Source organism: Tenrec ecaudatus, chromosome 1 (assembly GCF_050624435.1).
Source record: "Tenrec ecaudatus isolate mTenEca1 chromosome 1, mTenEca1.hap1, whole genome shotgun sequence".
NCBI classification, from domain to species: domain Eukaryota; kingdom Metazoa; phylum Chordata; class Mammalia; order Afrosoricida; family Tenrecidae; genus Tenrec; species Tenrec ecaudatus.
The window spans coordinates 164,653,720-164,671,163 of NC_134530.1; the positions used below are offsets into that span (position 1 = coordinate 164,653,720).

Below are 17,444 nucleotides of genomic sequence, written 5' to 3' on the forward strand. Positions count from 1 at the left end.
TTCTCTAGTCTACCCAGACTAACACAGTATTCAATCTGTATGATGGGAAAATAATCAGAGACGTTGGACTACAGGAAGAAGAATGTGGCGTGAGGATCAGAGAACGATTCGGTAACAACCTATAATATGCAGGTGATACAACTTGGCTTGCCGAAAACCGGAAGCACTTAGCGATGAAGATCGCAGACTGCAGCCTGCAGAATAGATTATAAGCCAACACAAAGCAGACAGGAACCCTCACAACTGGGCCAAGCAGCAACATCCTGCTAAGCAGGGAAGGTGAGGTTGTCAAAGCATTCCTTTCACGTGGACCCACAACGACCGGCTATGGAAGCAGCAGGCAGGAAGAGAGGGAAGGCTTACATTGGCACACCTGTTGCAAAGAGCTCCTTTGCAGGTGTGAACGGGTGAAGGTGTTGCTTTGAAGACCAAGGCACAGCCATCCAGGCACGGGATGTTCAACGGCCTCGGATGCAGGTGGAAGCTGGGCAATGAACGCTTAGAAAGAGAAGAAGGATGGGGCCCTTGAACTATGGTTTTGGTGACAGATTGTGAATTCACCGCTGGCCGCCGGAAGAACCTGGAAGTCTGTGTTGAAAGAATGTGTCTTAGAAGCAAGGCTGGTGAGACTTCACCTCATGTGCTCTGGAGCTGTCATCAGGAAGGCCCAGCCGCTGGAGAAGGACCACATGCGTGGTCAAGTAGAGGCTCGTTGATGAGAGGAAGACCCCAAATGGCATGGATGGACACCGCGGATGCAGCGATGGACACAATCAGAGGAATGGGTGTGAGGACGGCTCAGGGCCGGCTGGCAGTGTGTCCATCGGTTGTACTGTGAGTGGCCAGGAGTGGGTACCAACTTGAAAGTATCTAATCATGACAAGGCTACTGAGGCCCTAAGCCAGTGGCAGCCCAACTTTTAAAATCTTGGACTCCTACCAGTGAGAACGTTATGAGCACGTACCCCCTGCTCTGGGCATCTTGACTAGAAATTACACACAGGTACGACTGGTCACCTGTAGGTCAATGATCAGGAGGGCATACCTGTCATTAGATCAAAGTCACTGGGAATAGAGACTTGAGTCATTTCTTCTCCTACTCCTAGTGTGTCCTGCACACACGCTGCCCACTGGGGGCCGTGCCTCAAGGCCAAGAGCCCATGAGGAACCACGGTGCCAGGCACAGGGTCGCAGACTCTTCTCCTCCTGGCAGCTTCCAGCTCCATAGAAACAACATGCGGCCTTCTGAGATGGCCCTCCTGATGTCTCCCGAGACTGAAGTCCCAGGGAACGACTTCCTTCCTTCCTTCCCTCCCTCCCTCCCTCGAAGCTCCCTGGCTCCTGGTTGATGAGACATGGTTATGTCTGTGACAGGGACCAGAGAGGGCGAAGGAAGGGACTCTCTTGTCCAATTTCCTCTCGATGGACGTGGAGGCTGTTTTAAGGAGAGGAAGAATGGGTCACGGGTGGCTTTCCTCCCCGCTTCACGGGGCCAAGTGTCCAGAAACTAATGCCCCCTTTGTACGCAAGCAAAGACACATCCTGGAAATCCCGGAACAGCCCAGTGGCTGATGAGGGGAAGTCCTGGGTGAGGAGACATCCTGGCTGGGGAGCCTGGAGCCTCGGGAGGGAAGAGGACATGAAGGAAAAGGGGGAAGGTCGCTTACACACCGAGGCCGGGGATGGCGAGACTCAGCCCATGGCACTAACAGATGGAGGCCACGACTCCTCTCGGACACACACACACACACACACACACACACACACACACACACACACAGAGGTGAGCTGGCGGGGGGCCTGAAGGAGGAGCCAGGAAAGCCAACATTCCCAACCTTGGAGGTGCCCGGAGCTTGGCGTGTGACAGCACTTCCTGAGGAGGTTCCTGGGATGGCTCTGGGAGGCCTGTGGGAGGCAGGTGCGCGGCCTGGAGGATTCCGGAGAATGCCGAGAAACACACTGGCAGGCCTCAGAACCCATGACGGAGTGCCTCCGGGGGCCCTGGAAACCAAGCCCACTGTCCTCCCTGCCCTCCTCGTAACCGCGGCTGTGCTGGGGATTCCAGACGGCCTGTCCCTCCTTGGGAGGAGGGCATGTGAGGGCCTTTCCTGTCACATAAAAGCCAATCCAAGAGATGATTTAAAAAAATAGTCTTTAAAATGCATCTTGCTGGAAAGGGCCCTGCCATAGCAACTTGGGGAGGGAGTGTGTACACCACGCAGAGTGAAGTCCTCCTGATGCAGCCACCTGGAGACACACACACACACACACACACACACACACCGGACAAACACACACACACACGCACACACACACGCACACACACACCGGACAAGCACACGCACACACACAAGCACACACACTCACACACAAGCGTACACACACACGCACACACACACACACACACACACACACAAGCACACACACACACACAAGCACACACACACACGCACAAACCGGACAAGCGGCTTTCTCTCCCTGATGCCTCGGGGGACAGAGTCAGCACAAATCAGATCAAGGACAAATAGAATCAAGGTCATCTTTTCTGCGCAACCCTCCCACCTTTATCCCAGGTTTGCCCCCCCGCCCCAAGCACCCTCTGATTCCAGAGTCAGTTCAGTGTTTGGTGGGGGCTCTTTTCTCAGAGCTCCCGCCAACCTCATGAGGTGACATGTAGGAAGGACCAGGGCCCGTTTAGCTGGCGTCTCAGGAAAGGCGGTCTGCGAGAGAGAAGGGGGTGGACCAGACTGGGACACACCAGGTGTCCCAGAGCCACGTCCTGGGAGCTGGCTGGGAGCATGGCTCTGAGGCCCCGGGCATTGTCTGGAGGTTTACCGGAACAGGCTCAGGGGGACCCTCAAGGGTCTCTGAAGCTGGAATGCCTAGCAGCCACATCCTGCATACTGAGAACACCCCTCCCCGGCCCGCGTCCCCCCCCCACCCCAGCACGGACAAGCCATTGAGGAAGCAGCCACCACTGGGAAGGGACTGGAGCCTGGAGAGCTGAAGGCAGATCCCGGAGTGGGACTCTGAGCTAGCTGTGACGGTCGCCGTCACCACGGCTCAAGGAGCACAGAGTGGTGGTGGTTAGCTATCACCAAGTGAAGTTCAGCTCCTACTGACCCCACCAAGCAGAATAGAACTGGGGTTTCTCTGCTAGAATCCCAGGAGTAGACTGCTGGTGTTTCTCCCAAGGGTGGATTCAAACCACCAGCACTTTGGCAAGCAGACAAGGACTTAACCCTGGTTCCCACTAGTGGTCCTTTGACGCGGGGTGAGCGCCCCCCTAACCAGGCGCACTGACATCGTCTACCACGCTTTAATCTACCACGCTTTGGACTGGGGCAGACATGCTTCAGTCAGATGTCCTGGACACAGGAACCATGGGAAGTGCCAGGAGGACTTTGTTCTGTCCCTGTCCCTCTGGCTTGGCTTCAGTGGGAGCCCATGAGTGATGCCTGGGGAGAGAGGGGGCAGTTTGTCCCGCCCAGCAAGACACCGTGAAGGGCCATTCGACTCTGAAGAATATGCCACCGCTTTGCAAAGCACGGACTTTGAAGCATCCTTTCTTTCCCCAGTGTCAAATAGACTCACCCACACGCGTGACAGGTTCAATACACAAAACTCCCATGCAGGTGTTTTGTTCTGTGCGCAAAGGGGGTGGCCATGCACGCCAAACAGGATTGATGCGCAGGCCGCGGGAGGAAATGGATATGGATAGCTTCCGACACCTTGACGGATGACGCAAATCCAGCTGTTGTTGTTAGAAAACGTGGCTTGGATCAATCAGGAAGGAAGACGGAAGGATGCTAGGTCATTCCCGCCTGCCGTAGGAGCTGATTCCTTTCAGGGACAAGAAGGCAGGACAAGACTTCCTCCAGAAGTTATAAAGGCCCCTATGGTATGATTCCGTTTCACCATTGCTACCACGCAGGGTTCATGGTGGGGTGATGGGTTATGAGTTGAGCGTCGAACCACAAGGTCAGCAGTTCAAAACCAGCAGCTGCTCTGAGGGAGAAAGATGAGGTTTCCAGCTCCCATGAAGAGTCACAGTCTTGGAAACCCACAGAGCTGGTTCTGCTCTGCTCTAGAAGGTTGCTATGAGTTGGAACTGACTCGATGGCAGTGAGTTTGCGTTTGGAGTTTTTAGTTTCCGACCCTGCAGTAGTCAGTTTACAAAATTTACCTATCTGGTGCGAGCCGTAAACTCTGCAAAGCGGGCAGGATCACCCCCAGTTTACAGATGTGAGAACTGAGGCCCAGGGAGGTGAAGGGGAGGGCCCAGTGCTGCTCAGCTATGAGGGCCAGGAGGTGTTTGGGGCCGGCATCTGAGCACACCCATGCCCTCTGTGGCAGAAGGAGCGTCTGTTTACCACAGAAGGGTCACCAAGCACAGTGGCGGGTGGTCTCTCTTGGAGCAGGTGTTGTGACGGCAGCTTCTGGTGGTGGGTCCTACCAGATGCTCTGAATGGGCAGAGCATCTCCTGAGACCACAAGACTCTTGGGGGCCAACCCTGCCAGCCTCAGAGGCTCTTCTCTTGCTGCCACAGAACACCCAGTACAAGAGGGGGTATGGTTCAGCGCACCCCTCTGAGAGGCTGCCAGGCTAAGCTTTTCCAGGCTTCTCGTGCCTGCTTCCTCCTGCTGGGCACTGGTATGCCGGGAACAGCTGGCACCACATTGTGACGTGTAACCGCGGGATCTGTGTCAGCCACGTGGAGCGCTTGGCTTGTCTCCACGTGAGAACAGCCAGACCATCTCCCTCCGAAGACGGGACCTTAACTGTCTCAAGGGACCTTAACTTTACAGTGCGGAAACAGACCCACGAGGTTAAGTGACTTGTCCCAGGGATTTGAGCTACTTGGGGTCAGAGCCTGGTTTTCTAAACCAGGTGTCGCAAAAAGCAGATTAACAGGCATGCCCAGAGGCAGATGGAAAGGGAGGGGAGCCAGCCACCCACTGCAGCTTGAGGACGGCAGGAGGGGGAGAGGGCCACAGTCTGGACCCTGGGTCTTGATACTGGCAGTTCACGGGGCCCTGAAGCAGCCCAGGCCGTGTGCTGGAGCCTTGGCCTTGGCCATCTTGTCGGCCACCTTCCCTTCTCTCCCACCAACCACTGTCCAGCCTCCAGCAGGTGGGGTCCTCCTAAACCAGCACCTCTACAGCGTCCCAGCAGGCCGGCACTGCTCAGGCTTTCTGGTGGATCGACTCCCGGGGAGGCAGGTTAGCACAGACACTGAGCGTCTGCAGTCTGCGTTGAGGACTGAGATCTTGCTTGCTAACAAGGGCCCCACCGACGCTGGTGCCGCCGGCCTACGGACCCAGTGTTGAGGGCGGGGGTATCGATAGGCGGTGCAGGAGGCTCCAAAGGGCTTGCGTTGGGAATGTTTTTGGGGGACACTCCGGACTCAACCCAACGGAACCCCGTTTCATTACTGCAGGACTTCCCAGAGCCTGGGAATCTCCAAGAGGGAGAAGAGACAGACACCCCTGGAACTCGCCAAGTATGATTCTTTGAGTCGGGGTTCACTACTACACAGCCAGGCCGCTTTGATGTGTCAGTTTATGAGATGGAAACAGACCATCAGGAATCTCATACGAGGCGGCTTCAAAAGGTTTGTGGAGGAAATCCCATGAAGCGCAGTCCCAAGTCTCCACAAACTTCTGAAAGCAACCCCCGCCCTGACCCCCAAGAGGTGGGTTCACCCCGCCCCCCAGCTTACCTGGGTTCCAATGTTTCACTGTCTCAGCTCACATTCAGCCCCCTCTCGGCCCGCCCCGTCCTCTGGGGTGCCTGCCTCTTCCGTTGGTCCATCACCCCCTGCTCCTCCTCCCCTCCCCGTGCCCGCACAGGCTCTGTGCTCAGAGGCCCGGGTGGAGCGCCCCCACGGAATACCTTTCGCAGACGCGGACAGTCCAGGCAGCAATGATCCACAGCGAGATACTGAACACCAGCAGCACCGTGCCGGGGCAGATGGTCATGAGGGTCTTCATGACGAAGCGCGTGTTGAAGTTGATCTTGTTGAGGGCGCCGATGCTGCGGGACGAGGCGTCGGTGAAGAGCTTGCTGTGCAGCAGCATCACGCGGGCGATCAGGTACAGGCGCAGGAACATGGGGATGGACAGGATGATGTCCACGTCCGCCTCGGTCCGCGAGGGCGTGTAGGAGAAGGCCAGGCGCGCGTTCCAGAAGAACTTGTACTCTCCGGGAATAGGGTGGATGGCGCACACCAGCATCTCCAGGCTGATGTAGAGGATGCGCTCGTAGGTCATGGCTATCCGCCAGTCGTCCGCGCCGTTGTCGATCACGAAGAGCTGGCAGGACAAACAGGCCGTTAGTGTGGCCAGGACGGAGTGGGGAGGGGCAGGTGGGGTGGGCAGGGGAGAATGGGGCAGGCTCGTCTATGTCACGGGCGTCCTGGACCGGGGGCCGGGAGCCCTGAGCTCAGGCCCTGACTGGCACTTCCACTCTCAGGGCCTCAGTTTCCTCCCCTGTGAACTGCTTCTCAAGGTCCCTTCCAGCTCCAAGATGCTCAGCCCCCAAGCTGGCTGTTTGCTGAGGGTGAGAAGGCTAACAGCAGGTTAGAAACGCGCCTCCCAATTCTGCCCGCACCATTGGTCGACGAGACCGGCTCTTTCCCGGTTAGTGCTTTGGGCCCTTTGTCTGTAGGTGGATGGGCTGACTCTCCATCTGTACCCGTGGAGACCCGTGCAGAAAAACAAACCTGGGATGGATCAAAGACCGGACTGTAAATCCCAGAGCTACCAGGACCACCAGTGAGAAAACGGGCGCACAGTTAAGGGCCGCACCGGGCAGCTACGTTATGCAAGATAGCGAAGGTGACACACACAGTAGATGACAAACAGGTGACTGGGACCCACTACATGTAAGGCATTTATGAGCATCACAGGGCTTCGTCGCAAGAGTAAAAGGAGAGCCCACGACCTGTGGGCAATTTTTTTGACATCACACAGTGGACAAGGGACTAATCTCTAAACTCTATAGCGCACTGCAACGCCTCAAAGAGAAAAAGGCTAACAACCCAATTGAGAAATGGGCAAAGGACGCCAACAGGCAGCTCACCAAGAATGGCATCCAAGAGGCCAACAGACAGGTGAGGACGTGAGCACGATCGGTAGCCATCTAGTGCGGCAACCCCGTAGGACAGGCCAGGGCGGCCCCTGTGGGCTTCCGCAACTGTCACTCTGCGTGGGAGTAGAAAGCCCTGACATTCTCTCGAGGAGCGAGCGGCTGGTAGTTTCGAACTGTTGACCTTGCTGTCAGCAACCTAACACATAACCACTTCACCACCAGGGCTCCTGAGAAACAGTGGCCGGAATCCTGAAACCTCTCCTGACATGGACGGGCCTGGAGAACATGATGCAGAGTAAAATGAGTCCATCCTCAAAGGACAGATATATGATAGGAGACCACTGATCTCAGCGGCGAGGGCAAGATCAAGACTTGTCTCCCAGAGAAACAGATTTGGGAGGCTTCGGGAAGTGGGGGAGAGACAGGAGAGCCCGGGGGATAGGGCAAGGGGCTGGCTGCTGACGGACACTGAGTAGGGTGACATGGAAGACGGTGGTCCATGGGGAGTGGAGGAGCGGAGTAGATGGGGCCTGGCTGCTGGAGGGTTGGATGAGGGGTTTGGATTGTGGAATGCAAAAGTAATCATTTGAAATGTAAACACCCCCCTAATTTACAATGAAGAGAAATCAAGCAATGTACATCCCCAGTCCCTGGTCCAGGCCAGGCGGGGAGCAAGGCCCAGGGATGGGGCAGCCCACAGTGTGGGCAGATATTCCTGCCTCTATTCAGAGAAGAAAAGCAACCACCGCCACCTTCTGCCATGGAGTCAGAGCAACCCTACCAGACAAGGTGGGACAGCCCCGTGGTGTCGGAGGCTGTGAGTCTGCATGGCAGCAGACGGCCTCACCTTCCCCCTGCAGAGTAGCGGGTGGGTTCAAACTGGGGGCCTTCTGGTTAGAAGCCCAACCTAGGCCACCAGGGCTCCTTGCTCCGACTCACAGGGACCCTGTAGAGTAGCAGGGGTTTTCACAGGGGTCACCTAAGACCATCGGAAAGCACATACTACCGAAGGTCCTAGGAACCAAGACACCGCTCCTCTATCTCAGCCTTCCCACTGACCTTGGCTTTTTACGCACACTGTCGCAAAATGTAGCAATGGAGTTTACTGTTGTTTTAAGACGGTTACCCATACTACACCAGCTTCGAGACAAAAGTTCATTTATTTGTCCTTAGAAATAAATATTTCACAATATAGAATTACATACTGTTTTGTGAGTCATCACTATGCTTGAATGATGTTCAATATATAACAATGAAAATACATCCTGCCTACCAGCTATTTACATGGCGACTCATCACAGTAGCAAAATGACGGTGATAAAGTAGCAACGGAAATAATGTCATGGTTGGGGTCCCCACCACATGAGGAGCTGTAGGAGAGAGTGGCGGCATGTGGAAGGGGGAGAACACTGCTCTAGAGGATTGTGTCTGAGACCATCGATCTCCACAGGACAGACAGGCTCATCTCTCTCCAGGAGCGGCTGGAGGATTTGAACCATCGATTGCCTTACCTGACAGTGCCATTCAGAGAAGGGGGCCGGCAACATGCTTGGGGTAGTCCTTTGCTCTCAGTGCAACTGGATGTCAGTAATGGGGGCTCTGAGGCCAGACTATCTGCATGTGAACATGAATGAGCCGTGTGATCTTGGGCAGATGACTCCGCATCTCTGGGCTGCAGTCTCTCCATCAGGGTGATGCTACATGGAGGCCACCGAATCATGGCTGCACAGAGTCAATGCTCTGCAAGCATACTCCATCCAACTCACAGCGCCCCCCACAGGACAAAAGAGAACTGCCCGGGGCTCCTACGGCTGCATATCTTTACAGAGCAGGGCTAGTGGGTTTGAACCATGGACCTGGTGGTTGGCAGTCCAACACTTCTACCACTGCGCCACCAGGGTGCCCACAGAGCAGTGAGGCGGCTCTGCGATCTTGCTCTTGCAGGGCCTGAGACCTGGGGCCTGTGTTGGGCACCCGGGGTGTTTGTGACCAACCCATCCCTCGCCAGCAACCCTGGCTGTCTGACTGCCCCAGCCCTCTCAGTGCGCACCCTGCTCCGAGGGCCACAGGGAGCTGCTGCTGGCAGAGAATCTCACAAGTGACAAATGTCCATCCAGGCAAACAACACTGGCTGAAGGTCGTCTGTCAGCCTGGGGCTGGAGCGTTCTCGGTGAAGGGAGACAGCGCTGAGCACAGCCCTCACTGCGCAGGTCAGGGTGACGGGGAAGCAACAAGCCCTGGGGCTGCCCTGATTCAGAAAGTGTCGTTTCTGAACAAGAAGACCCCGGGGGGTGGGGGAGCAGTGGATCAGTTCTCAGCCTTTAAGCAAAAGGTTGCTGGTACCCACCCACCCACCCAGAGACTCCGTGGGAGATCTGGCAGGCTGCTCCAGAGAAGGTGCCAGCCTCAGAACCCTCTGGCACAGCTGCCTTTCATCACCGGAGGCTGCACTGTGGCTCACAGTCAGGCAACAGCCATCACAGCCACCTCCGAGCGGGAGGGAGTCCCCGCGGGGGCAGCCCCCTGACCCAGCAGGAAAGCCTGGGTCTTTCCGGTCGCAGAAAGACCTACTAGCTGTCCGAAGGTTCCCCTCTGCCCCTAATTGCCACCCGACAGGCCAAGTCTGGCCAAACTCTGCCCATACAAAATTAGAACCATCGGCCCTGTAACTAAGAATGGCATCCGGTTGCTATGGTAACTGGGTTCCCTCTGGGCGGAGGACTGAGGTAGAGTAACGGTCCTCTGGTTCCTTGGTGGGCACTGGGGATTGTGCGTGATTTGAGCTACAGGTTGTATGTCGGGCACATCGCAGCTCTGCCCAGCTTGGCAGGAAGGTTTGGTGCGGGTCCAGGGTGGTGGCACCCTCCAGCCTCTCAGGGGTGCTGCTTCTGTTTCCCTTTCCTGTCATGGGTGGGGTGAGGGCAACTCAAGGTTGTGGGGGAGCCCTCGTGTTGGAGGCTGGTGAGCTGGACTGTAGTAATGAGCTGGTGAGCTCAGGTGGGGACGCATGGCTTCCCCGAGCCTGTTCCCCACCTCTCCATCATGGAGCGAGGGAGGAAGACGGGCGCTCTGCTCCCGCAATGAGTCACCGTCTCAGAAACACACAGGGGCAGTTCTGCCCTGTCCTGCAGGTCGCGGTGAGTCGGCACCCACTTGATGGCAGTGAGTTTGAGGTTGTTGGTTTTTCTTATTTTGTTTTGGATCGTGGGAATAAAAATCCCTAGTGGCTCAGTGGCAACGTGCTGGAAGGTTGGAGGGTTTTGACCCTGGTCCTCTGCTTCCCTGCAGGTAACAACCACGATAAGCCGATTGGCAGTTCGACTTTGCCACATGGGGTTTCTATGGGTTGCAATTGACTCAATGACCTCAAACCACCGCTGAGCCAATTGCACCCTTGCTCCGGCCCACCTCACTGGAATGGCCTTGGGTGTGTTGGGCGTGTTTGGGAGTGTGTGTGTGTGTGTGTGTGTGTGTGTGTGTGTGTAGATATTTTAAGGTTGCAGGTTGAAAGAGAGGGTCCAGGGCAGGAATCCTGGTCTGCCAGAAGGGACAGCAGTTCCCTTGCTTTCACACACAAGGCCACGTTCTCCTTTCTCACCCCGGAGGCACAGCTCACACCCTTCAGACTGCGGGTACCTAATGCCTGGCCTACTCCTGTGGAGCGAATCATGTCCTCCCAACCCCTGGTACCGGTGACAGTGACCTTGTTTGGAAGTAAGGTTTGTGGGGTGCTATCAATTAAGGAACCCCCGTGCTACAACAATTCAATCTTCAAGGTTGGCGGTTCAAATCCACCAGCTGCTCTGTGGGAGAAAGACCTAGAGATGTGTTTCCATAAATGTCCCAGCCAAGAAAGCCCTCTGGAGCAGGTCTACTCTGGCACATAGGGGCGCTTTAACATGAGGTCAGACCCCAAGGAGGAGGGGGGACCTCATCCCACCTGAGGGGCGTCCGTAGAACCAGGGAAAGCTGCCGTGAGACACACAGGAGCGACAGTCATGCGGAGACAAGGCAGAGTTAGGGGCTGATGCTTCAGCACGTCAACACACGCCAAGGCTCGCTGACTGTCCTCAGGCCAGCGGAGACTGGAACAGTCCGGCCCACGCAGAGCCCTCAGGAGCAATGCGCCTGGCTGCCAGGCTGATGTTGGCCCCCAATACATCCCCGTTCTTGTGAGCCATCAGTTTGTCATCATCTGTCCCAGCCACCCCAGAAACGAACCCCCCACCCCACCCCGCTCTTTCTTTGTTCAGTGTCCTGTCCATCCCTTCCAGAGCTCAGTCATGGACATCTTTTCCTTACCTGATTTTTGTCTGACTCTCCCTCTAGACCAACGGTACTCAACCTGGCTGCACAGTAGAATCACCCAGGCGCTTTAAAAAATGCTCATGCCTGGGACCCACCCCAGACCACTTAAATTGGAATTTGGGAGGTGGGGGGGGTGCTGACATTGGGATTTCGGTGATTTGCAAGTGTAAATAGGACTGGGACCCACTGTCCACAGCTGGATCCCCAAAGGAACAGGGGCTGTCTTCCCTGGTGCCCCGTCCAGGTCTCAGCATGTTGCTGTGGTTGGCGGCCATGACCCAGGTACAAGAACGTGAATGGAACACTGCTCAGGGCGGTGCCATCCTCCCCACTGTCGTGTCTGAGCCCGCTGATGTACCCACTCTGTCCATTCAGCTCTCTGCACCGACCCTTTACCTTATCCAGCATGGTGTCCTTTCCCAAGACGTCTCTTCCAATGACACGTCCAACATGCACGAGACAAAGTCTTGCCTTTGTGTCTCTAAGGAGCACTCTGGCTGTACTTCTAAGACACATCTGTTTGTGTTTCTGGCAGCCTGTGGTGTTTTTCAATATTCTTCACCAACCTCGTAAATCAAATTCATCAGCTCTTCCACATTCATCGTCCAGCTTACACGGATATATGAGATGACTGAAAATGTCATGGCCTGGGTCGGGCACACCTTAGCTTTCGTAGAAACATCACTGCCCAGTGCAATACGTCACTTGACATCTTGGCTGCGGCTTCCCTGAGCATTGCTTGTGGATCCAAGTAGGATGTCATCCTCGACAACTTCAACCTTTCCTAGGTTTCATGCGATGTTGTCTCGTGGTCCAGTTGTGGGGACTTTTGTTTTCTGCACACCGAGGTGTGATTCATACTGAAGGCTGTGGCCTTTGGTTTCCTCCTCACTTGGACAAAGTTGTGTCACCTGTCTAGTGTAGGTAGGTAACAAGCCTTCCCGCAATTCTGATGTCACATTCTTCTTCATGTTGTCCAGCACCTCAAATTATTTTCTCAGAAAACAGACTGAATAAAATATAGTGAAAAGATAAAAGCCTGACACACATCTTTACTGATTTTATTTTATTGGTTCAGGTCAGTGAAAGTGAGACTTTATTGAGGGCCCAGGGCCACTGGGCTCAGGAGAACCCCACCGCAGGAGGCAGGAGAGCTAGTAGACAGGGGTCCTTATTTGACCTCCGTCTTGGGACGCAGGTTGTTGGTGTGGCCACACTTCTTGTTGAGGCAGTGAACCGCACGGGGGTGAAGGCAAGCTTAAGCCTTGCGGCAGATGGTCTTGTCGCAGCTGTACTTCTGGGCAACTGGCGCAGGGACGCTCAATGGTGCCAGCCCGCAGACGCAGCGCCGAGTGCAGGTGGACTCTCTCTGGGGGTTGGAGTCCGAGAGAGCGCGGCCATCGTCCAGCTGCGTACGAGCAGACGCTGCTGCTCCGGGGGAATGCCCTCCTCGTCTTGGGTTTTAGCTCCGACATTCTCGATGGTGTCTCTGGGCTCACCCTCAAAGGTGATGGTCCTGCCCATCAGGGTCCTCACAAAGATCTGCATCTCTGCGTTGGCTGCTCAGGCGCCTTGTTGAAGAGAAAAGGGCCCCCCTTTACTGATTTTAAGCCAGTCAGCAGTCCCTTGTTCTATGCAAACAACTGCCTCCTGGTCCACGTGCAGGTGTCCTAGGGGCTCAGTGAAGCGTTCCGAGAGCTCCAGTCTTCTCAATGCTTCCGTAGTTTGCTATGGCCCACTCGGCCGAATACCTTCCCGTAGCCGATAAAGCACGAGTCTTCGAGTCCACATCTTCCCGATATTCCCTGCTTCCAGCCAAGACCCATCGAGGTCAGCAATGATATCCCTTGTTCCACATTCTCTTCTGAATCGGGCTTGAGCTTCTGGCAGGTTCTTGTCTTTGAGTTGCCCTTGGCAAAGTTGTATCTGTATGTGATGTGAATGATATTGTTCAATACTTTCTGCATTCTGCTGGGGCACCTGCCTGTGGGCGGGGCACAGACACAAGTTTCTTCCAGTCGCTTGGCCAGATAGCTGTTTTACAAATTTCTACACGAGGGAGTGCTTCCAGGACTTCATCGGTGTATTAAAGCGTTTCAGTGGACATTCTTCAGGTGACTGGTGATTTCTCCCTCTAACTCACATGAGACCCGGTGGCACAGCACTGATGCACCGGCTGTGATCCACACGGCTAGCAGTTCAAAACCACCAGCAACTCCGGGGTAGAAACGATGGGGGCTTTCTATTCCCATAAAGAGTTGCAGTCTCAGAAACCCACAGGGGCAGTTCTACCCTGTCCTAGAGGGTTGCTGTGAGTCAGCGCCAGCCTGCTGCCAGTGAGCCTGAGTGAAGAGGAAAGTTGTCATAGTATGGTGTGTGTGTGCTACTGTAGTCCTGGAAGATATGCTACCAGTACTTCCAACACCAACAGGGTCACATATGGGGGACAGGTTTCAGCGGAACTTCCGGACTGAGATAGACTACGGAGAATGAAGAGGCAGGCCACTTCTGAAACGTGAGCGATGGAAACCCTCATAACAACAACAGAACACGGGCTGATATCGTGCTGGAAGATGAGCTATTCAGGGGGGAAGTTATTAAAAATACCACTGGGGAAGGGCTGTCTCCTCAGATCAGAGTGGACCTCAATGACGTAGATGAAGCAAGGCTTTCGAGAACTTCATTTGTTGATAGGACATGACTCAAAATGAGAAGAAACGGCAACAACCATCAATTACTAATCGAAACGTGGATTGAACAAAGGACAAGATAGAAAAATTGGAAGTCATCAAAATATGAACTAGAAAGCATAAAGATCAACACCCGAGGCATTACGAGCTGAAGTGGCCTGGAGCCACGCGTTTGTAGCGTGACTAGCCTGACGACGAAGCGCTTCACGAAGGACAAACTCAAGAGTGATGTCCTACTCGTCATCACCGAGAGCATTTCAAGGCCAACCTTGACGTTTCTGTGACAGCATACTAGAGTATGCCTACAAGGCAGACCCGTCAATGCGGCTACTATCCAAGCACACGCCAACTACGAAAGCCAAGGATGAAGAGCTTGAAGAATTCCATCAATTTCCGCAGTATGAAAATCATCAAACATGCAAGCAAGATGTATTGATAATTACTGACAGCTGGAATGCAAAAGTTAGAAATGAAGAGGAAAGATCAGTGGTGGGAAAATATGACCTTGGTAATAGACATGACACTGGAGGTCACAAGGTAGGATTTTGGCAGACCAATGACTTATACATTGTAAATACATTTTCAACAATATAAACAAGGACTATACATTTAGACCTCACGATATGGAAGACATAGAAATCCAACTGACTACATCTGGAAATAAATGATGTAAAAGCATAATATCGCCAGTCAAAACAAGACTATGAGCTGACTATGAAACAGTTCTTCAATTACACATATCCAAGGTCACCACTCATCTGTCAATTGTCATTCTGTGGTCAACTTCAGGTGGAAGGTGAAGAAATGAAAACAAGTCCTTTGGGGTCAAAATACAACCTCGAGTCTATCCCACCTGAATTCAGAGACCATCTCAAGAATCGACTGAACACTAATGACCAAAGACTGAGCCAAGATCCTCATACATGAAGAAAGCCACAGGTTATTAAAAAGATTAACTAAAGAACAGGCCGAATGGCTGTCAGAAGAGACGCTGACACTTGTCCTGGGATGTCAAGAGCTAAAGCAAGTGGAAGGAAGGTTGGCGTCGAAGAGCTAAGCAGAAAAGTTCAAAGGGAAACTCAAGAAGACAAAGTAAGGTATCTTGATGAAACGTTAAAAGACCTGGAAGTAGAAAACCAAAAGGGAAGTGGATACTTGGCTGGACATTTCTTCAGCTAAAGAAACTGAAGGACAAATTCAAGCCTTGAGTTATGATATTGAAGGATCCTATGGGCAAAATATTGAACGACACAGGAAATATCAAAAGAAGATGGAAGGGAGGGACACACGAAGTCACTGAACCAAAGTGAATGGGTTGACGTTCAACTATGTAAGATCATAACCAATGGTATCAAGGGAGAAGTCCAAGCAGTACTAAAAACATTAGCAAAAAGAAAAGCTCCACACACTGACACAATACAAATTGAAATGTTTCAACAAACTGATGCAGGACTGGAGTCACTCACGTGTACATGTCAAGAGATTTGGCCACCCAATGAAAAGAGATCCATATGTGTGCCCATCCAAAAGATAGGTGACCCAACAGAACATGAAAATTATCGCACAATATCATTAATAGCACATAAAAGTTTGCTAAAAATAATTCAAAATGCTTACAGCAAAACATCAGCAAGGAACTGCCAGAGAGCCAAGCTGAATTCAGAAGAAGATGTAGAATGATGGATATTATTGCCGACATCAGACGGATTTTAGTTGAAAGTAGAGAATGCAAAAAAAAAAAAAAGATGTTTACTTGTGTTTCATTGCATATGTAAAGGCACTGTACTGTCTGGCTCACAGCAAACCAGGGATGACATTGTGAGGAATGGGAATTCCAGAACCCTTTAGTGTTCATGCAGGGAGGGGGTTATACGTAGATCCTTGTGATCAGTTCCCCCTCTCTACCCCACCTTCCCTCCACCATCCCGGTATCACCACTTTCACCACTGGTCCTGGATTCCCTGTGTTTCCAGTTCCTATCTGTACTAGTGTACATCCTCTGGTCTAGTTGGATTTGTAAAGTAGAATTGGGATCATGATAGTGGAGGGGGAGGAAGCATTAAAGAACTAGAGGAAAGTTGTATGTTTCATCATTGCTACACTGCACCCTGACTGTCTTGTCTCTTCCCTGAGACCCTCTGTAAGGGGATGTCCAGTCGCCTACAGATGGGCTTTGGGTCCCCACTCTGCACTCCCCTTCATTCACAAGGATATGATTTTTTAATTCTTTGATGCCTGATACCTGATCCCTTCGACACCTCGTGATCACACAGGCTCGTGTGCTTCTTCCATGTGGGCTTTGTTGCTTCTCAGCTAGATGGCTGCTTGTTTACTTTCAAACCTTTAAGACCCCAGATGGTATATCTTTTGATAGACAGGCACCATCAGCTTTCTTCACCACATTTGTTTATGTATTCATTTTGTCTTCAGGGATCGTATCGGGAAGGTGAGCATCATGAAATGCCAGTTTCATAGAACAAAGTATTCTTGCATTGACTGAGTACTTGAGTGGAAACCCAATGTCCGTCTGCTGCCTTAATACTAAACCTATAAATACATGCACATAGATCTATTTCCCTATCATCCTATATAAATATATTTATATATGTACATGCCTGTATTTAGACCTCTATAAATGCCCTTTGCCTCCTAGTTCTCTCCTCTATTTCCTTTTACTTTCCTCTTGTCCCACTATCATGTTCAACCTTAATCTGGGTTCCAGTAATTCCTCTAGGTTACATTGCCCTTGATCAAGCCCTACCAGGCCTCCTACACAGGGTTGTATCTTTTCATTAAACTTATTTTATCTATATCCTGAGCAAATAACCAAAGGAGCCGAACTCTCTGAAAAAGATATGGTATCCAGATTGGTGGAAGTCTCATTAAACTTGGAATATGCAGATGATACAACTTTGCTCACTGAAAGCAAACAAGGCTTGGAGCACTTCCTGATGAAGATCACAGAGCAGACCTTCCTGTGGATTACACCTCAACGTTTCGAAAGCAAAAACCCTCCTAGCCAGCCAGTAAGCCACCTTATGACAGACAGAGAAAAGATCCACAGTCAGCACGCAGGGAAGCAGCAGTCAAGGCATTAGAAAAATTGGGCCTGGAACTAAGGAACATCTGCCCAACCCAGGCTACTTTCAACCCTCATTTCCCTGCGTAAGACAGTCCAGTCGGTGAATAAGGGAGACAGAAGCATTGACGCATTTGAATGACAGTGTTGGTGAGGAATACTGAATAGACCCTGGACGGCCAGAAGAAAGAATGGATCTGTGGTGGAAAAAGTAGAGCCAGATGGCTCCGTGTTAGCTCTGAGGATGGGGACTTCCGCTCTTGCCGTTCTTTGGA

General features: G+C 52.7%; 1 protein-coding gene and 1 pseudogene across 3 annotated transcripts in view; both read right to left on the reverse strand.

The window, feature by feature from the left end:
• KCNN3 (potassium calcium-activated channel subfamily N member 3) overlaps positions 1 to 17,444 on the reverse strand; it is a 194,719-nt gene that overhangs the window by 74,037 nt on the left and 103,238 nt on the right. For all 3 annotated transcript variants that reach the window (XM_075562542.1, XM_075562552.1, XM_075562547.1), the window contains exon 3: positions 5,896 to 6,314. In XM_075562542.1, coding sequence (XP_075418657.1) covers positions 5,896 to 6,314 — 419 coding nt within the window. The remainder of the gene's footprint in view (positions 1 to 5,895; positions 6,315 to 17,444) is intronic.
• Positions 12,572 to 12,948, reverse strand: LOC142437092 (ubiquitin-ribosomal protein eL40 fusion protein-like; annotated as a pseudogene).